The sequence below is a fragment of the Leptinotarsa decemlineata genome, unplaced genomic scaffold, assembly GCF_025532065.1.
Source record: "Leptinotarsa decemlineata unplaced genomic scaffold, Ldec_3_MD MMD2_tig00003902_RagTag_RagTag, whole genome shotgun sequence".
Taxonomy (NCBI): Eukaryota; Metazoa; Arthropoda; class Insecta; order Coleoptera; family Chrysomelidae; genus Leptinotarsa; species Leptinotarsa decemlineata.
Window position 1 is genome coordinate 2,878,376 of NW_027412598.1, and position 14,669 is coordinate 2,893,044.

At 36.1% G+C, this 14,669-nt stretch overlaps 1 protein-coding gene across 1 annotated transcript; it reads right to left on the reverse strand.

The window, feature by feature from the left end:
* Window positions 1–11,872: 11,872 nt before the first annotated feature.
* LOC141483696 (uncharacterized) lies at window positions 11,873–13,012 on the reverse strand. The gene has a single exon (XM_074178498.1). The coding sequence runs from the start codon at window positions 13,010–13,012 to the stop codon at window positions 11,873–11,875; it is 1,140 nt and encodes a 379-aa protein (XP_074034599.1).
* Window positions 13,013–14,669: the final 1,657 nt, after the last annotated feature.

Sequence of the window (14,669 nt, forward strand, 5' to 3'; positions counted from 1 at the left end):
TCATTGAATTTTTGGCGAAAAAATTGCTTTCATGAAGAAGAAAAAAAATATGATTCAAATGTATTACAAATACGATAGAAACAGTGTTGGGACATCGGAAATGATATTTATACTTGTATCCAAAAGACGACAACCACATTGAACTATGTTCAAGTTATTGGATCAAAATCTCACCGAGTTTGGTTCATTTGAAAAGCCAATAAAAAAAATATGGAGGCAGAATCAAAAATCAAAATTTGATAAATGAGCGTGTGTATGAGGTGAACTAGACATTGAACAAATAACAATAATCAACTAAAATGTAAAGACAAAAGTAAATCACAGCAAATGCTCAAAATGCTGGCCTTGTTCAAGATAACACAAATGTGCCCTTCGAATATTATTCACTGCACGATTAATTTCCCTTCTCCTCAATCTTCCAAACTCTCTAACAATGCTGTGTTGATAAGAATGTATCCATAATACTCAAGTCTGGAAACCTGCTGGCCTCCTCACCGGCCCATTATTCCCTATCCATTTATCACCAAACCTTCAGTCAGATCATTGGATACTCGTCTGGTAGTGCACGGTGGAGCACCATCATGTTGGACCCGATGTTGTTATAGTTAGCCAAAGGTAGACAATCCAAATAGTCTTCGAAAATCGACATCTAAATTGGTAGCACTGATAGGAACACTAAACAGATTGTATCTGGTCTGGATTCCTGGCCATACTGGCCTGGAAGGCAATGAAGCTGCTGACTCCCTTGCAAAGGAGGGTGCTGCAAGCGGCTTCATTGGACCAGAACTGTCATTGGCATCGCTTTGAGCTTTGCCAAAACAAACACTGAACACCTGGATGGCAAGAAGAGTTATGGACTTCTAGCAGAATATTCCAGGAGTGGCTCACTTCAAGGCGTTTATTCACCCTTCGAAGCTTGATTCCAAACAGTTGATGGACTACAGTAGGGATGAACTACAATGTCTAACAGGCCTTCTTACAGGTCACTGTCATTTGAATCATCACATGCAGAGACCTGGACTGTCGAAAGACAGTGTGTGTCGCCTCTGTCTAGAAAATGATGAAACTGCAGAGCATATACTTTGTGCCTGCCCCGCTGGGCGATTGTTCCACAGATTTTGTAGAACAGTCGGGTATGAATCATTGGATCTGTCGCGAAAGGCGATCCAGCTGCTCACAGGGCATGGGAACTTCCGGGTTACCTGGCGCGATTTAGACTGGGCCGGAGGTTCCCTGCCCGTGTGGGTATGGGGAGCCGGAAGCGGCAGAGCATGTGATCGATAGATGTTTGATAGGGGATAGGATTGGATGGAGAGAATGGAAGGAGAGAATGGAGAGGGTGAATGGAGAAATGAGTCTAAGGGATGAAAACGGAAATAAGAGGGAATGGATACGATTTGCGAATGAATGGGCAGACAGTGTGGTGAGGGACGAAAGGGAATGATTTGGGCAAGTTACCAACTTACTGCAGAAAAAGGAAAGGTCACCTGGGTGGTGTGAACATCATCTTGGTTATGGTTGGACACAAGTCTGGGAATTGTATAAGAATCCGGCATATGACACAAGAATATGATGTGAGGGATAAAAAAAGAAAATGGGTGGGGAGATAAATTATAGTAATATGGACTTGGGTCACATTGGTTGGAAGAATTGTTTAGTTTCATTATTTTGATTAGTTAAGTTTAGTTAAGGTAGTGATAGGCAAATAGTAATTTGGAATTGGGTCACATTGGTTGGAAGAATTGTTTAGTTTCATTATTTTGATTTAGTAAGTTAGTTAAGTTAGTGATAGGTAAATAGGAATTTCAAAATGTTTTGTATTATAAAATTATGTATTGTAAAATATTATTGAAATAAAGAGATGAGTCTTCTACCCGCTGATTCGTCCGGCGCATTGGCGTCGCTCTGCGGCGGTGATGCGCTGGGGGGGAGAGTTCGGAGGAGTAGGGTTCCCTTGATAGTGGTGGCGTTAGATAGAGGGAAGTTGCCAGTTGAAAGGCTTTCGGGCTAGGCCAACGAAGGCATAGGCATTGTTCATGCCCCGCTGGGGACCGAATCAGGTTCTTTGAGTTCAGCAGATCCGTACTCTCACCATCTGACCTGAAAGACCACTCACCATACAAACTAATCGGTTTCGTTAAGAAGCTGGGTTTATTTGGCCGAGTGTGAATAGGTGTGAGCCACAATGAACCCTTATGGGTTTTATTGTGGCTCACACCTATTGTAGGTAGACCTACCTACCTACCAATACAAATTTCGCACTTGAGGTCGAATTTCTCAGAACTGTCCGAGGTTGTTTATGCTCCAAATGTGTTCGTTATTTCGGTTGAATATCCCACAATTCGTAAAAGTGCTTTCACCTGTCCCAATTTCATTTTCAAGGAAAACAGGAAAATCAGGTTATATTAGCCAATTACAAAATTCTTATCGCCTTTAGGGATCACCTGGATGCAATTTTTTGAGTTATGTGTATTTGGTAACATTTTGAACCGCTTTTTTTGAGATGTCTCCAAGCACTTGTATAACAAATATTCATTTCGGAGGAAATTTTGACGTGTAGATTTCCCGGGTTCATGTTTATCTGCAAAATAATAATTTTTATTGAAAAGGACACAATGTCTAACTTACCTCATACTTACATCATTATTAAATTTTCTTCAGTTTCCTGGTCCATTCTGTCTCCGTATTTTTTCCTTGACTTTTCAAATGAACCAAACTCGGTGAGATTTTGATTCAATAACTTGAACATAGTTCAATGTGGTTGTCATCTTTCAGGATTCAAATTTAAATACATTTCCGATGTCCTAACACTGTTTCTATCGTATTTGTAATAAATGTTTATCATATCTCTTCTTTCTTCATTCGTGAAAGCCATTTTTCGCCAAAAATTCAATGACTTGTACAATAACACAATGTCATTGAGTGTAACAAATTCAGAGTCAAATTTAGAAACATCAAAAACAAAGCCTATTATGATAAGAATTAATTTTTTTACAATATATCCAATTTTTCGAAATAGAATGATACATCATTGAAAAGTTAAAATCTGATTCTATTTAAAACAGAAAGAATCCAATGTAGCGCCCATAAGAAAAAATAAAGTTGATATAGCAGGGTAAAAGTGACAATGTGGAAGTGCAATTTATTTTCGAATCCTTCGAAAAATAAAGCCAGAAAAAAAATGAAAACCATTTTCCGAAATTTCTGTTTTTTTTCCGGATACCTCCGGATATACTTGGAATTTCGGAACATTCTCAACGGCATATTGTTAGTCAGGTAAATGCGTAACTTTGCTCCAGTTTAACCATCTTCGTATCTCACATAGTTTTCGAGATCCCAATGTTGAAGGTCGAATTTGAAACACCCTGTATAATTTGAAAACTCAATCTTTGCATGAGGATGCAAATAAATTCATGAAAAGTCGATTGGTTTTTATTAACAAATCGGTCCCTTTCCTCAATAGATAATAATTTCTGAATTGAATTTATGATATACAATTCATTATTAGAATATTCGAACATTATGAAGCATTTATTATCAGAAAATACCTCTCACAAATGGCAATACAGAAAAGTTTTTATGCAGGGTGGCCAAGCTTGCAAAATAAACAAGTGGTACCTAATACGTTTTTATTTGGTGAAACAAGCTTTGCTCTTTTTAAACTAAATCAAAAGAAAATCTGCTGAAGTGTAGTGAAGGGTAAACTGGAAAGTTAGAAATTAGTCAGTAACTTGTATTCATACATTTTATCCATGATAATAATTACAAAATTTTCAAAAACATTTTCTTTTTTATTGTTGTAAATCATATCCTGAAGAAAATAACGCCGGCCGCCGCCGGCGTTATTTTCTCAAGGAGATGAATCAGCCATAAATCAACTGTGACGTGGCTAAGACAGCGCGGATCCGCGATTATTTTAGTCTTCGCACCGACTTCGAGGAATTTCGGCGAATTTTCTACCGCCTTCGATTACGATATATTAATGCTAATCACGAGCATATCGATATAGTCAAGCTTAAGTGACAGTGCGGTACAGGGCGATCTAATAAGGCAATAGACGTTTAAATGACAGTTGAAGTTTTAGTTAAAGTGATTGGTTGTATTAATAGTGAATAAAGTTGAGTTTGATTAAATTGTACAGTGTAGTCAATCATTATCAAATCCACGAGGGAAAACGTAACATTTGGTATCGGAAGTAAAACAATTTTTTAAAAAATCTGTTTCATGGTGAAAACAATGAGTGTCGATTACTACGAACTTGAGAAAATGTTCAAGACTTTACAAGCGGGCCTGGCGAAGATTGAAATCTCAGAAGAGAAGAAGGTGAACGCAGAAGAGAGGAAGATGAAAAGACGGAGGAAAAAAGAACGATTATGCCGAAATGAAGATGAACGAAGGAGAGAGAGAGAACGATTACGGCGAAATGAGGATCGTGAATTACTACTATGTATTCAGAAAAATCAGGAAAAACACAGAGACTTGCTGGTGAATATTCAAGAATGACAGAAAAAAACAGAGACTTGCTGGTAAATATTCATAAAAAATAGGAAAAAGATAGATACTTGCTGGTGAATTCTCAGTAAAAACGAGAAAGAAACAATCAATGTACCTTCATTCATTGAAAGATTTAAAATCTTCTCAAGTGAGTAAAGGGGAGGTACAGAAATTTATTCAGAAAGAATTTCAGGAGACAAACGAGGGATTATAAAAAGTAAGTCGATGAGAAGCTTGAGGGGGTTGAAATAAAACTTGAAGAGAAGCTTGAAGGAGTCGAAAGGAAATTTGAAAAGAAGCTTGAAGGAGTCGACAAAAAGTTTGAAAAGGTTTCCGAGAACTTCGGAAAGAATTACGGAGCCGAAAAGGATTACTGCGGAATAATGCAAATCGACACGACATCTTCCCCTTCTAGCAGTATTTTATCAAAACTTCGACCATCGATGGCAAATCTTCATGGTCGAATTATCGCAGATAATTTGAGGCCACTGTGGAAAATAATGGGTGGAAAAATGAAGAGAAAGCAACAGCTTTTATACTGGCACCACGAAGGAAAGCCTCAGAAATCTTGCAAAATATCCCAGTGTATAAGCAGAATGATTATGAAACAGCCGTATCAGCTTTGGAGATCAGGTATGGTAGTGTGAGCACCTACAACAAGTCTACCAAGCTCAGCTAAAGGTGAGAACTCAGGTTCAGAGAGTCTGCAGGAGTTTGGGGCTGAAGTCAAAAGACTGGTATGACTCGCCTACACCGAAGCATCTGATAACTTCACTCACTGAATTAGCGTTCAGCAGTCGCTAAGGATTGCACGTCAGAAAAAATTGAATGAAGCTATCATTTATGCCCTAGAATTTGAAGTTGCCAAAATGCTTTGCGACAACAACGAAAAGTTCTAGTGAGGGCCATCAACAGAAAGGAAAACGAAGGAACAGATCGACTCATGGTAGGTCTAGATGAACTTTTAAAGAAGTATTTGATGAATGGAACTGCACCTGCGCAAGAGGGCGGCCTAATGCTGCTATAACTGCGGCAGAGAGGTACATTTAAGGCGCGACTGCCCATCGTACAACATTCGACGAAAGAGACTGGCGTTCGAGATCACCCGCACTGGAGCGGGTGTTTAGAAAAAGCAAATTCAGCCAGCGTTAAGGGAAGTACATTGGCTGCTACATCCCATATCCCCAGGTATTTGATATCCATGATAGGACGCAACAGTAACAGCTTAGTTGTCGACGGATTTCTTAACCAGTGCCTTTTCACCGTCGATACTGGAAAGACAATGAGAACCGACATTTCCAACAGAAGCAGTTTGAAGAAGTTATCCATAGACAATCAAATAGATTGACTGTCTATGGAGAAGCTGAAATTGCTAGACCTGGCGGCTTGGGCACATCATTGATAGAAACATCCAACGGCTCTGAAGCAGTGATTTTCGTGGCCAGATCTCTCGTGAATGGGAATAATTAGACCATTCCAGTAAGAAGAATCAACCTGATAATAAAAGTGTCACTCTCAAGAAATGACAAGTCATAGGCACCTGCAAACCGATCGTAAAAATTGACAGAATCGAGGAAGAAGTCCCTCTACAGCATGCTCGACAACCTGCAATGGAACTAATCGACTTTTTCAAAAAGACGTGGAGCCATCTGTCTGAAGAAGAACCATGCAAGGCCACCCGATTCGTAGAAGAAGAGAACGATGTTTGTGAAGGGCAAAATCATTGGTCGAACGGATTTAGTTCAACATCGGATCAATACTGGCGATGCAAAGCCCATGCGCCAATCACTGAGACGACTTCCCTTCGCCGAAAGTACGAAGCTTCATCCATCGTTGAGGACATGTTGATAGAAGGGGTAATCGAGTTGTGTTGGTGACTGAGAAAGATGGATCGACGAAATTCTGCGTAGACTACAGGAGGCTTAATGATGTCACAAAAAAAGACAGTTACCCTCTTCCTAGAATAGATGACACTCTGAACATCTTGGCTGAATGCAGATGGTTCTCAACACTAGATTGAAAAGCGGATATTGGCAGGTAACAGTTCACCCGAGGATAAAGAGAAGACTGCCTTTTCACTGGCAATGGATTATACTAGTTTGAATTTATGTCGTTCGGATTATGCAATGCACCGAAAACATTTGAACGTTTGATGGAGTTGGAAAACATGATTGGTCAATCTTGATGATATTATAGTCACTGGAAAAAGTTTTTGACGAACATCTGTCAAACTTGAGGAATGTTTCCACAAAGCTGCGGAATGCTCATTTGCAGATCAATCCCAGGAAGTGCTGCCTCTTCCAGGAAAAGGTGAATTTTTGGGATACGTTGTGTCTTCAATGGAGTTGGAACCCAGAAAAAGTTTTGAACTGAAGAAGACCAATGCCACCTATGCGTGTCACCTTTTAGAAACGATCACAATTTCAACACTATATACGACATACCCCAGAAGTCGCTGCAAATAAATAAGGGTAAACGTTCGGGTTCCCTACTGAACGACCAACAGGAGGTGGACCACTCACTATTGTTAAAGCTTTTTTTCATAATAACAAGAAATTTGTTCATATTCCAAATTTACCTGATGTCCAAGAACTAAGAGTGTAACGGTTTACGAAATTTGCCTGAGATCGCTTTATTAATAACCACTTGAATTAGGTACCTATAATTGTTGTTTAAAAGAACTGTAGCCCATGAAGCTACTGTGTTAGCGAAACGCGTCTAGAAAATAAAAATGAAAAAGTTTGTGAAAATTGTATAATTATTATCATGGATAGTGTTATTAATTTACATCAAGTAACAGGTCAGTCCATTCATAATTCATAAATTTTGCCACAAATTGATCAATGGATTGAACATTTCAATTACTTAGCATTCCTTAGATGGTTAATGTTTAGCAAATGAATACCTTTCCGTTCTCAAAAACAAAAAAAAATTGTAAAAAAACACTGAGGATACACTACAAAAACACACTTTGTTTATTTTCCTACTATATTTCTTTATTGTTGACCGGTTTCGGCTATTACACCATTTTCAACCGGTACCTGCGTTTCATATACCAGTAAAATCCATGAACATAACAAAGCTTTCAATAAATGTAGGTTTTGGGATCTGGATTATAGGTTCAGGAGAGGACTATTATTTAAATCAAGTTGTTCGTTGAGGACATAGAATTGGGATTTTTCTTTGGCCTGTTTATTTCCATAGATTCCAACAGATTCATCATTTTCCCTTTTTCGCATGTGTGTAGGATCTTTAAATTATCTTATCTATTTTATGTTCGAATTTTGAAGATGTCGTACATTAATGATTTTTTATCCGAAATGACATGTTCGTGGTACCTTGTATCAAAATTTCTCCCAGTTTGGCCTGTATATATGGCGGGACATTCACCACATTCTATTCGATATATACCAGATCTCTTCCCTTTCTCTAATTCAGGTTTGGCATTAAATAATATGTTTCCTACATTTCCGTTGGACGTGTAGGATGCTTGTAAATTGAATTTTGAGAGATAATTTTTAATATTCTCGGAGATTCTACCAGCATAATTGATACTAACATATTTGTGTTGTTCTGGTCTTGGGAAATTGAGTATAGTTCTTTCATTATTGATTGTTGTTGATATTTCATTATTATGTTGTTAACTAGAGTGGTAGGTATTTTGTTATTGACTGCTATTTGTTTAATGATTGCGATTTTACTTCGGAGGTTTTGATCAGAAAGGGGTATTGTGAAATCGGGTTAAAAGAGTCAAAAGGTATTGTGCAATCTGTGAATGTGTTTTTTCGGAAAATGTTAAAGTCGAGTTTATCATTGTTTTTGGATATTGTTAGATCTGAAAAATTTATCTCATTGTTCTCTTCTATCTCTACGGTGAATTTGATCTTATCGTGTAGACTATTGAGGAATTTCAAGTAATGAGATATTTGTCTAGTTGAACCATCGAAGCCTACTAATATGTCATCTACATATCTAAACCAGAACACAATATGTTTATGGGAAAGACAGTTATTCAAAATTAGATTAGTCTCTAAATTGTTTAGGAATATATCAGCTAGTAACGGACTTATCGGTGATCCCATCGGTAGGCCTGAGTTCTGTATATAAAATGTATTATTAAATTTAAAATAGTTTTGTTTTAAACACGTGTTGAACAGTTCACAGAGTTCACTGTTGACATATGGGTTAGTATTATGTCTATCTAATATGTTTTTAATCAGGGGAAGGCATTCATCTGTTGGAATATTTGGAAACATGTTCTTGATGTCAAACGATACTAATTTAATGTTGTTGTTAATTTAATGAATGCCTTCCCCTGATTGAAAACATATTAGATAGACATAATACTAACCCATATGTCAACAGTGAACTCTGTGAACTGTTAATTAATGAATGCCTTCCCCTGATTAAAAACATATTAGATAGACATAATACTAACCCATATGTCAACAGTGAACTCTATGAACTGTTCAACACGTGTTTAAAACAAAACTATTTTAAATTTAATGATACATTTTATATACAGAACTCAGGCCTACCGATGGGATCACCGATAAGTCCGTTACTAGCTGATATATTCCTAAACAATTTAGAGACTAATCTAATTTGAATAACTGTCTTTCCCATAAACATATTGTGTTCTGGTTTAGATATGTAGATGACATATTAGTAGGCTTCGATGGTTCAACTAGACAAATATCTCATTACTTGAAATTCCTCAATAGTCTACACGATAAGATCAAATTCACCGTAGAGATAGAAGAGAACTCGACTTTAACATTTTCCGAAAAAACACATTCACAGATTGCACAATACCTTTTGACTCCTTTAACCCGATTTCACAGAAATTGTCTGCATTCAGGTCAATGATACATAGGGCTTTCACAATACCCCTTTCTGATCAAAACCTCCGAAGTGAAATCGCAATCATTAAACAAATAGCAGTTAATAACAAAATACCTACCACTCTAGTTAACAACATAATAATGAAATATCAACAAAAATCAATAATGAAAGAACTATACTCAATTTCCACAAGACCAGAACACAAATATGTTAGTATCAATTATGCTGGTAGAATCTCCGAGAATATTAAAAAATTATCTCTCAAAATTCACTTTACAAACATCCTACACATCCAACGGAAATTTACATCCTACACATCCAACGGAAAATTTAGGAAACATATTATTTAATGCCAAACCTAAATTAGAGAAAGGGAAGAGATCTGGTATATATCGAATAGAATGTGTGAATGCCCCGCCATATATACAGGCCAAACTGGGAGAAATTTTGATACAAGGTACCACGAACATGTCATTTCGGATAAAAAATCATTAATGTACGAACCTCTTCAAAATTCGAAACATAAAATAGATAAATATAATTTAAAAATCCTACACACATGTGAAAAAGGGAAAATGATGAATCTGTTGGAATCTATGTTTTGAATAATTGAATTGAATAAACTGATGTCGAATTTTCAGTTGTTAATAGTGCTGGTATAGTGATAAATAAATAGCGTCGATTGAACTGAACTTTATTATTCGACATACAAATAGCGACTCTCTTCCTTCCTTCTCAAGGGACCAGGCCTGTCATTACATTTTAGACACTGTTGCCGGTTTTAACAAAAACATGTGAAAACAAATATACACAATTTTAAACATACTCCCCCCTTTGAAGGGTACCTTCAAAAAAAAAAATATTCATAATAAAATTAACGTAACAGATAACAATACATTATATATCTATCTCATTTTGAATTGGTAATGGACATAAATGTCTAACAGCACGCACAATTGTTTTATTAGACACTTTGAGTTCTGCCACACGGGAAACTCCATCTTTTCCAGGGTAGAGACTGAGTATACGCCCTAAAGACCATTTACACGGAGGTTGTTGATCGTTCTTAATCAGGACCAAGGTGCCTTCGTGAAGTGGGGTGGGTAATTTCTTCCATTTATATTGAGGATGCAATTGCGATATATATTCCTTTTTGAAACGAATCCAAAACTGTTGGTACATTTGCGTTAATATATCCAAACGAGATAGTCTTCCTGTTGAAGTTGTGGTTAAGTCAGCATCGGGAATGGAGGAAATAGGACGACCAATAAGAAAATGTGATGGAGTGATAGAAAGTAAATCATTGGGATCGGAAGAGTTTGCAAATAAAGGTCTTGAATTCAAGATACCCTCGACTTGAATTAATAGTGAATTGAACTCCTCATAAATAAGGTTTTTGTTAAGCATACATCGCTTTAAATGATGTTTCATACTCTTCACGGCTGCTTCCATAGGCCACCAAAGTTAGGCGTATATGGAGGTATGAAATGCCATCTGATATTATTTTGATTTCCATAATCAATTAAAGAATTAATATTACCTTTAAGAAAGAAACCCATTTCTTTAAGTTCGTTTCGAGCACCAATGAAGGTGGTTCCATTGTCTGAGTAAATATCATTGGGTATTCCCCTTCGTGATGTGAAACGTTTAAGACAAGATAAAAAACATTCTGTTTTTAAATTGGAGACTAGTTCTAAATGAACTGCCTTAGTGCAGAAGCACACAAAAACACAAACATAACATTTCAATATTTTGGATCCACGTCCTAGTTTATCTTTTAAGGAAAATGGTCCTGCAAAATCTAGACCAGTACACTGAAAAGGCAAGGACGGTTTCACACGAGTTTCTGGTAAACTTGCCATTGGACACTCAGCAAATTTTGGATTAAATTTGAAACAAGTTATACAATTTTTAACTGTTTTCTTTGCTAAGTTTCTACCCTTTAACGGCCAGTAAAATTGTCGAACTGAAGATAGAAGTAGCTGAGGCCCAGGATGTAATAAAATTTTGTGTTTGTATTCAAAGATTAATTTAGTTAAAGGATGGCTGGATGATAGCAAGATAGGATGTTTTGAATTTGTATCTAATGAACTAAAGCGAAGTCTTCCACCTACTCTGAGTAAATTGTTTTCGTCAAGAAAGGGTGATAAACTACTGAGTTTATGTTTAGGTGGGAAACCCTTATTTGTTTTTAAATAAGATATTTCTTTATGGAATGATTCTAATTGAGATAATTTCAATAATTGAAGAAATGCATAATTGATTTCTGAAAGAGTCAGTATTCCATACGTTCTATTTGAAGGTAATTTTCGAGAATTGGACATAAATCTAAGACAATATGCTGTAACGTTTTTCAATGTTTTGAGATCTGAAAATGTAAAAAATAGATCAAATGGTTCTTTGTTTGTATTAATTAGCACAGTTTGTATTTTCTTCAATTCTGGAAGTTTAATGTCTATAATATAATCCTGTGGATTATCATTAATTGAATTGTATAGAAGATCAGGTCCGTTCCACCACAGAAAGCATTTATTCAGGTTTTCAGGAAGAACTCCTCTCGATGCCAAATCTGCAGGTTTTCTTTTGTATTTATGTAATGCCATTCATCAATATTGGTTAAATTCTGTAATTTGGACACACGGTTGGCTACAAATTGTTGTAGCAGATTAGGATCTTTCCGGATCCAACACAATACTATTTGTGAATCAGTCCAATAAAAAATAGGTACCTTTATTGATATAGCTTTGACCACTTGTTCTACTAGCTGGGCTCCCAGTAAGGCAGCGCATAATTCTAATCTTGGAATTGTGAGGGGTTTCAAAGGTGAAACTTTGCTTTTAGAACAAACTAAACGAGAAACGTAATTTCCGGCTGAATTTTTGCTTCGAAAATAAATGCAACTTGCATAAGCTTGTTGAGATGCATCACAAAAACAGTGAATGTCAATTATCGATTGGTTGTCACTTAAAGAACATCGGGGAATCTTCAAATTGTTAAGCTCATTTAGTTGATTGTAAAATTTGGACCATTGGAGAAATATATTTGGAGGAACATTTTCATCCCACGACTGTTTGAGAGCCCAAAGGTTCTGAATTATAATTTTTGCAATAATGATTACTGGAGCAAGAAGTCCTAACGGATCATAAATTTGGGCTATGATGGATAGTATTTGTCTTTTTGTAATGGAACTTGTTAAATGGATAGGGGAAATTTTGTAAGTCAGATTGTCTCTTTTATTATCAAGTTGAATGCCTAATGTTTTGCAACTTTCATAATCGCCGACAGTTAAAATTTCATTGGGTATGTCAATGCAAGGAATATTTTTTAAAATGTGTACGTCATTTGCACTCCATTTTCTAAGAATAAAATTTGCGGATCTCAAAATAGAAGATATGTCTTTGCATCTACCTTGCAACTCTTCTAAATCATTGGACCCGGTTAACAGGTCATCTACATAGAAATCGGACAGAATTGTTTTTGAAGCTATAGGATAGTTAGTTTGATTTTGTATAGCTAGTTGATTAAGGCATTTGATGGCTAAATATGGTGCGCTCGTGGTACCATAAGTGACTGTATTGAGTTGGTAAGTAGTAAGTGCTTCATTGGGAGTATCTCTCCAGAGAATTAGCTGAAGTGGTCTATGGTCCGGATGAACCCAAATTTGCCTATACATTTTACTGACGTCCGCAGAAACAACGTATTTGTACAGTCGAAATCTGATTAATATATCAAAAATATCGTTTTGTACTTTTGGCCCTACATACTGTAAGTCATTTAAAGATCATCCAGAACTGGTTGGACAGGAACCATCAAATACAACTCTTAATTTGGTGGTAATACTGCTTTCTTTTAAGATACCATGATGAGGTAAATAATAATTGTGGTTATAACTGTAAGTGTTTCTATCTTAGTCATATGACCTAACTGCAAGTATTCATGAATAAAATCCCTATAAAAATTGTAAAACTCAACATTTGTTTGAAATCGTTTTTCTAATGCCAAAAATCTATTAATGGCAGTTTCCTTTGAATCACCTAACTGTTCAGGTGAGTGTTTCAGAGGCAATTTTACAATGAATTGACCTATTTTATCTCGTGTGGTGGTTTTTAAAAACAATTCTTCACACTGAATGTCATCCTTTGACAAATTTAGAGGTACGTTTACCTCATTTATTTCCCAGAACTTTCTTAGATGTTTGTCTTCTGGCACAAAATCTTTTGAAAAGTTGCACGAAGAAAACATTGATGTGTTAATAGTAGCGCCAGCGACAACCCAACCCAATTTAGTGTTTTGTAAAATTGGGCCATTTTTTCCAAGTTTAATATTGCCTTGTACGAGTAGATCCCCGAACAGACTGGAACCTATGATCATATCTATTTTTTGTGAAAGATAAAATTCTGGGTCAGACAGACAGATGTTTTCTGGAATTGAGAAGAAAGTGTTTATTTTCTCGGAAGGAATGGTACAAGTGAAAGGTGTTACATAACAACACAAATCGAATTGAGAATTATTATTGTTTGAGAAAATTGTAAGTGTAACCTTCTGTGTTAAGTTGGAAACAACTTGATTTATTCCTATAATTGATAGTTTGGCTGTAGTCAATGGCAAGTTCAACCTTTGAACACATTCTTTGGTTATTAAATTGGATTGTGCACCAGAATCCAAAAGTGCCCTGCATTTATGGAATTTTCCAGTACTATCCTTAACTTTAAAGGTAACTGTTGACAATAATACAGTGGAATTTGGAACAGGATTAGTTACTAAATAATTTTGACTGGTATTTGCAACCCCTGATGGAATAAAATTGTTTTGTGAACTAGTACTTTGTTCATCACATAAATTAGAACTGCTTAAATGATTAACAGAATTTTTGTTAGTATTTTCATTAAATTGTTGAATATTGTTATGTAAAAGAGTGTTATGCTTGCGTCTGCACCTGCGGCAGCTACCACTGTTGCATGTATCTTTCGAATGTCCAGTACCCAGACAACTGGAACACAACTTCAATGCTACAACTTTGCTCCATCTCTCATTGATTGGTAATTTTAGAAAATCCTGACAAGTATAAATTGAATGGCCTTTTTTACAAAAATTGCATGTTATTTGATTCAAGGAAACATTCACTTGGGACCGTGTAGAAATAGATTTATTATGAGAGACATTATTTTTACATAAGTTAGGTTCTTCCTGAGATTGCAAGATATCCTGTCGTTCTTTGAGAAACTCCAAAAATTGATTAAGAGTAGATAATTCTGTACTAATGTGATGCTCTTTCCACTTATTTTGACTTATTTTGTCTAATTTATTGTAAATTACATGTATAATAGTCA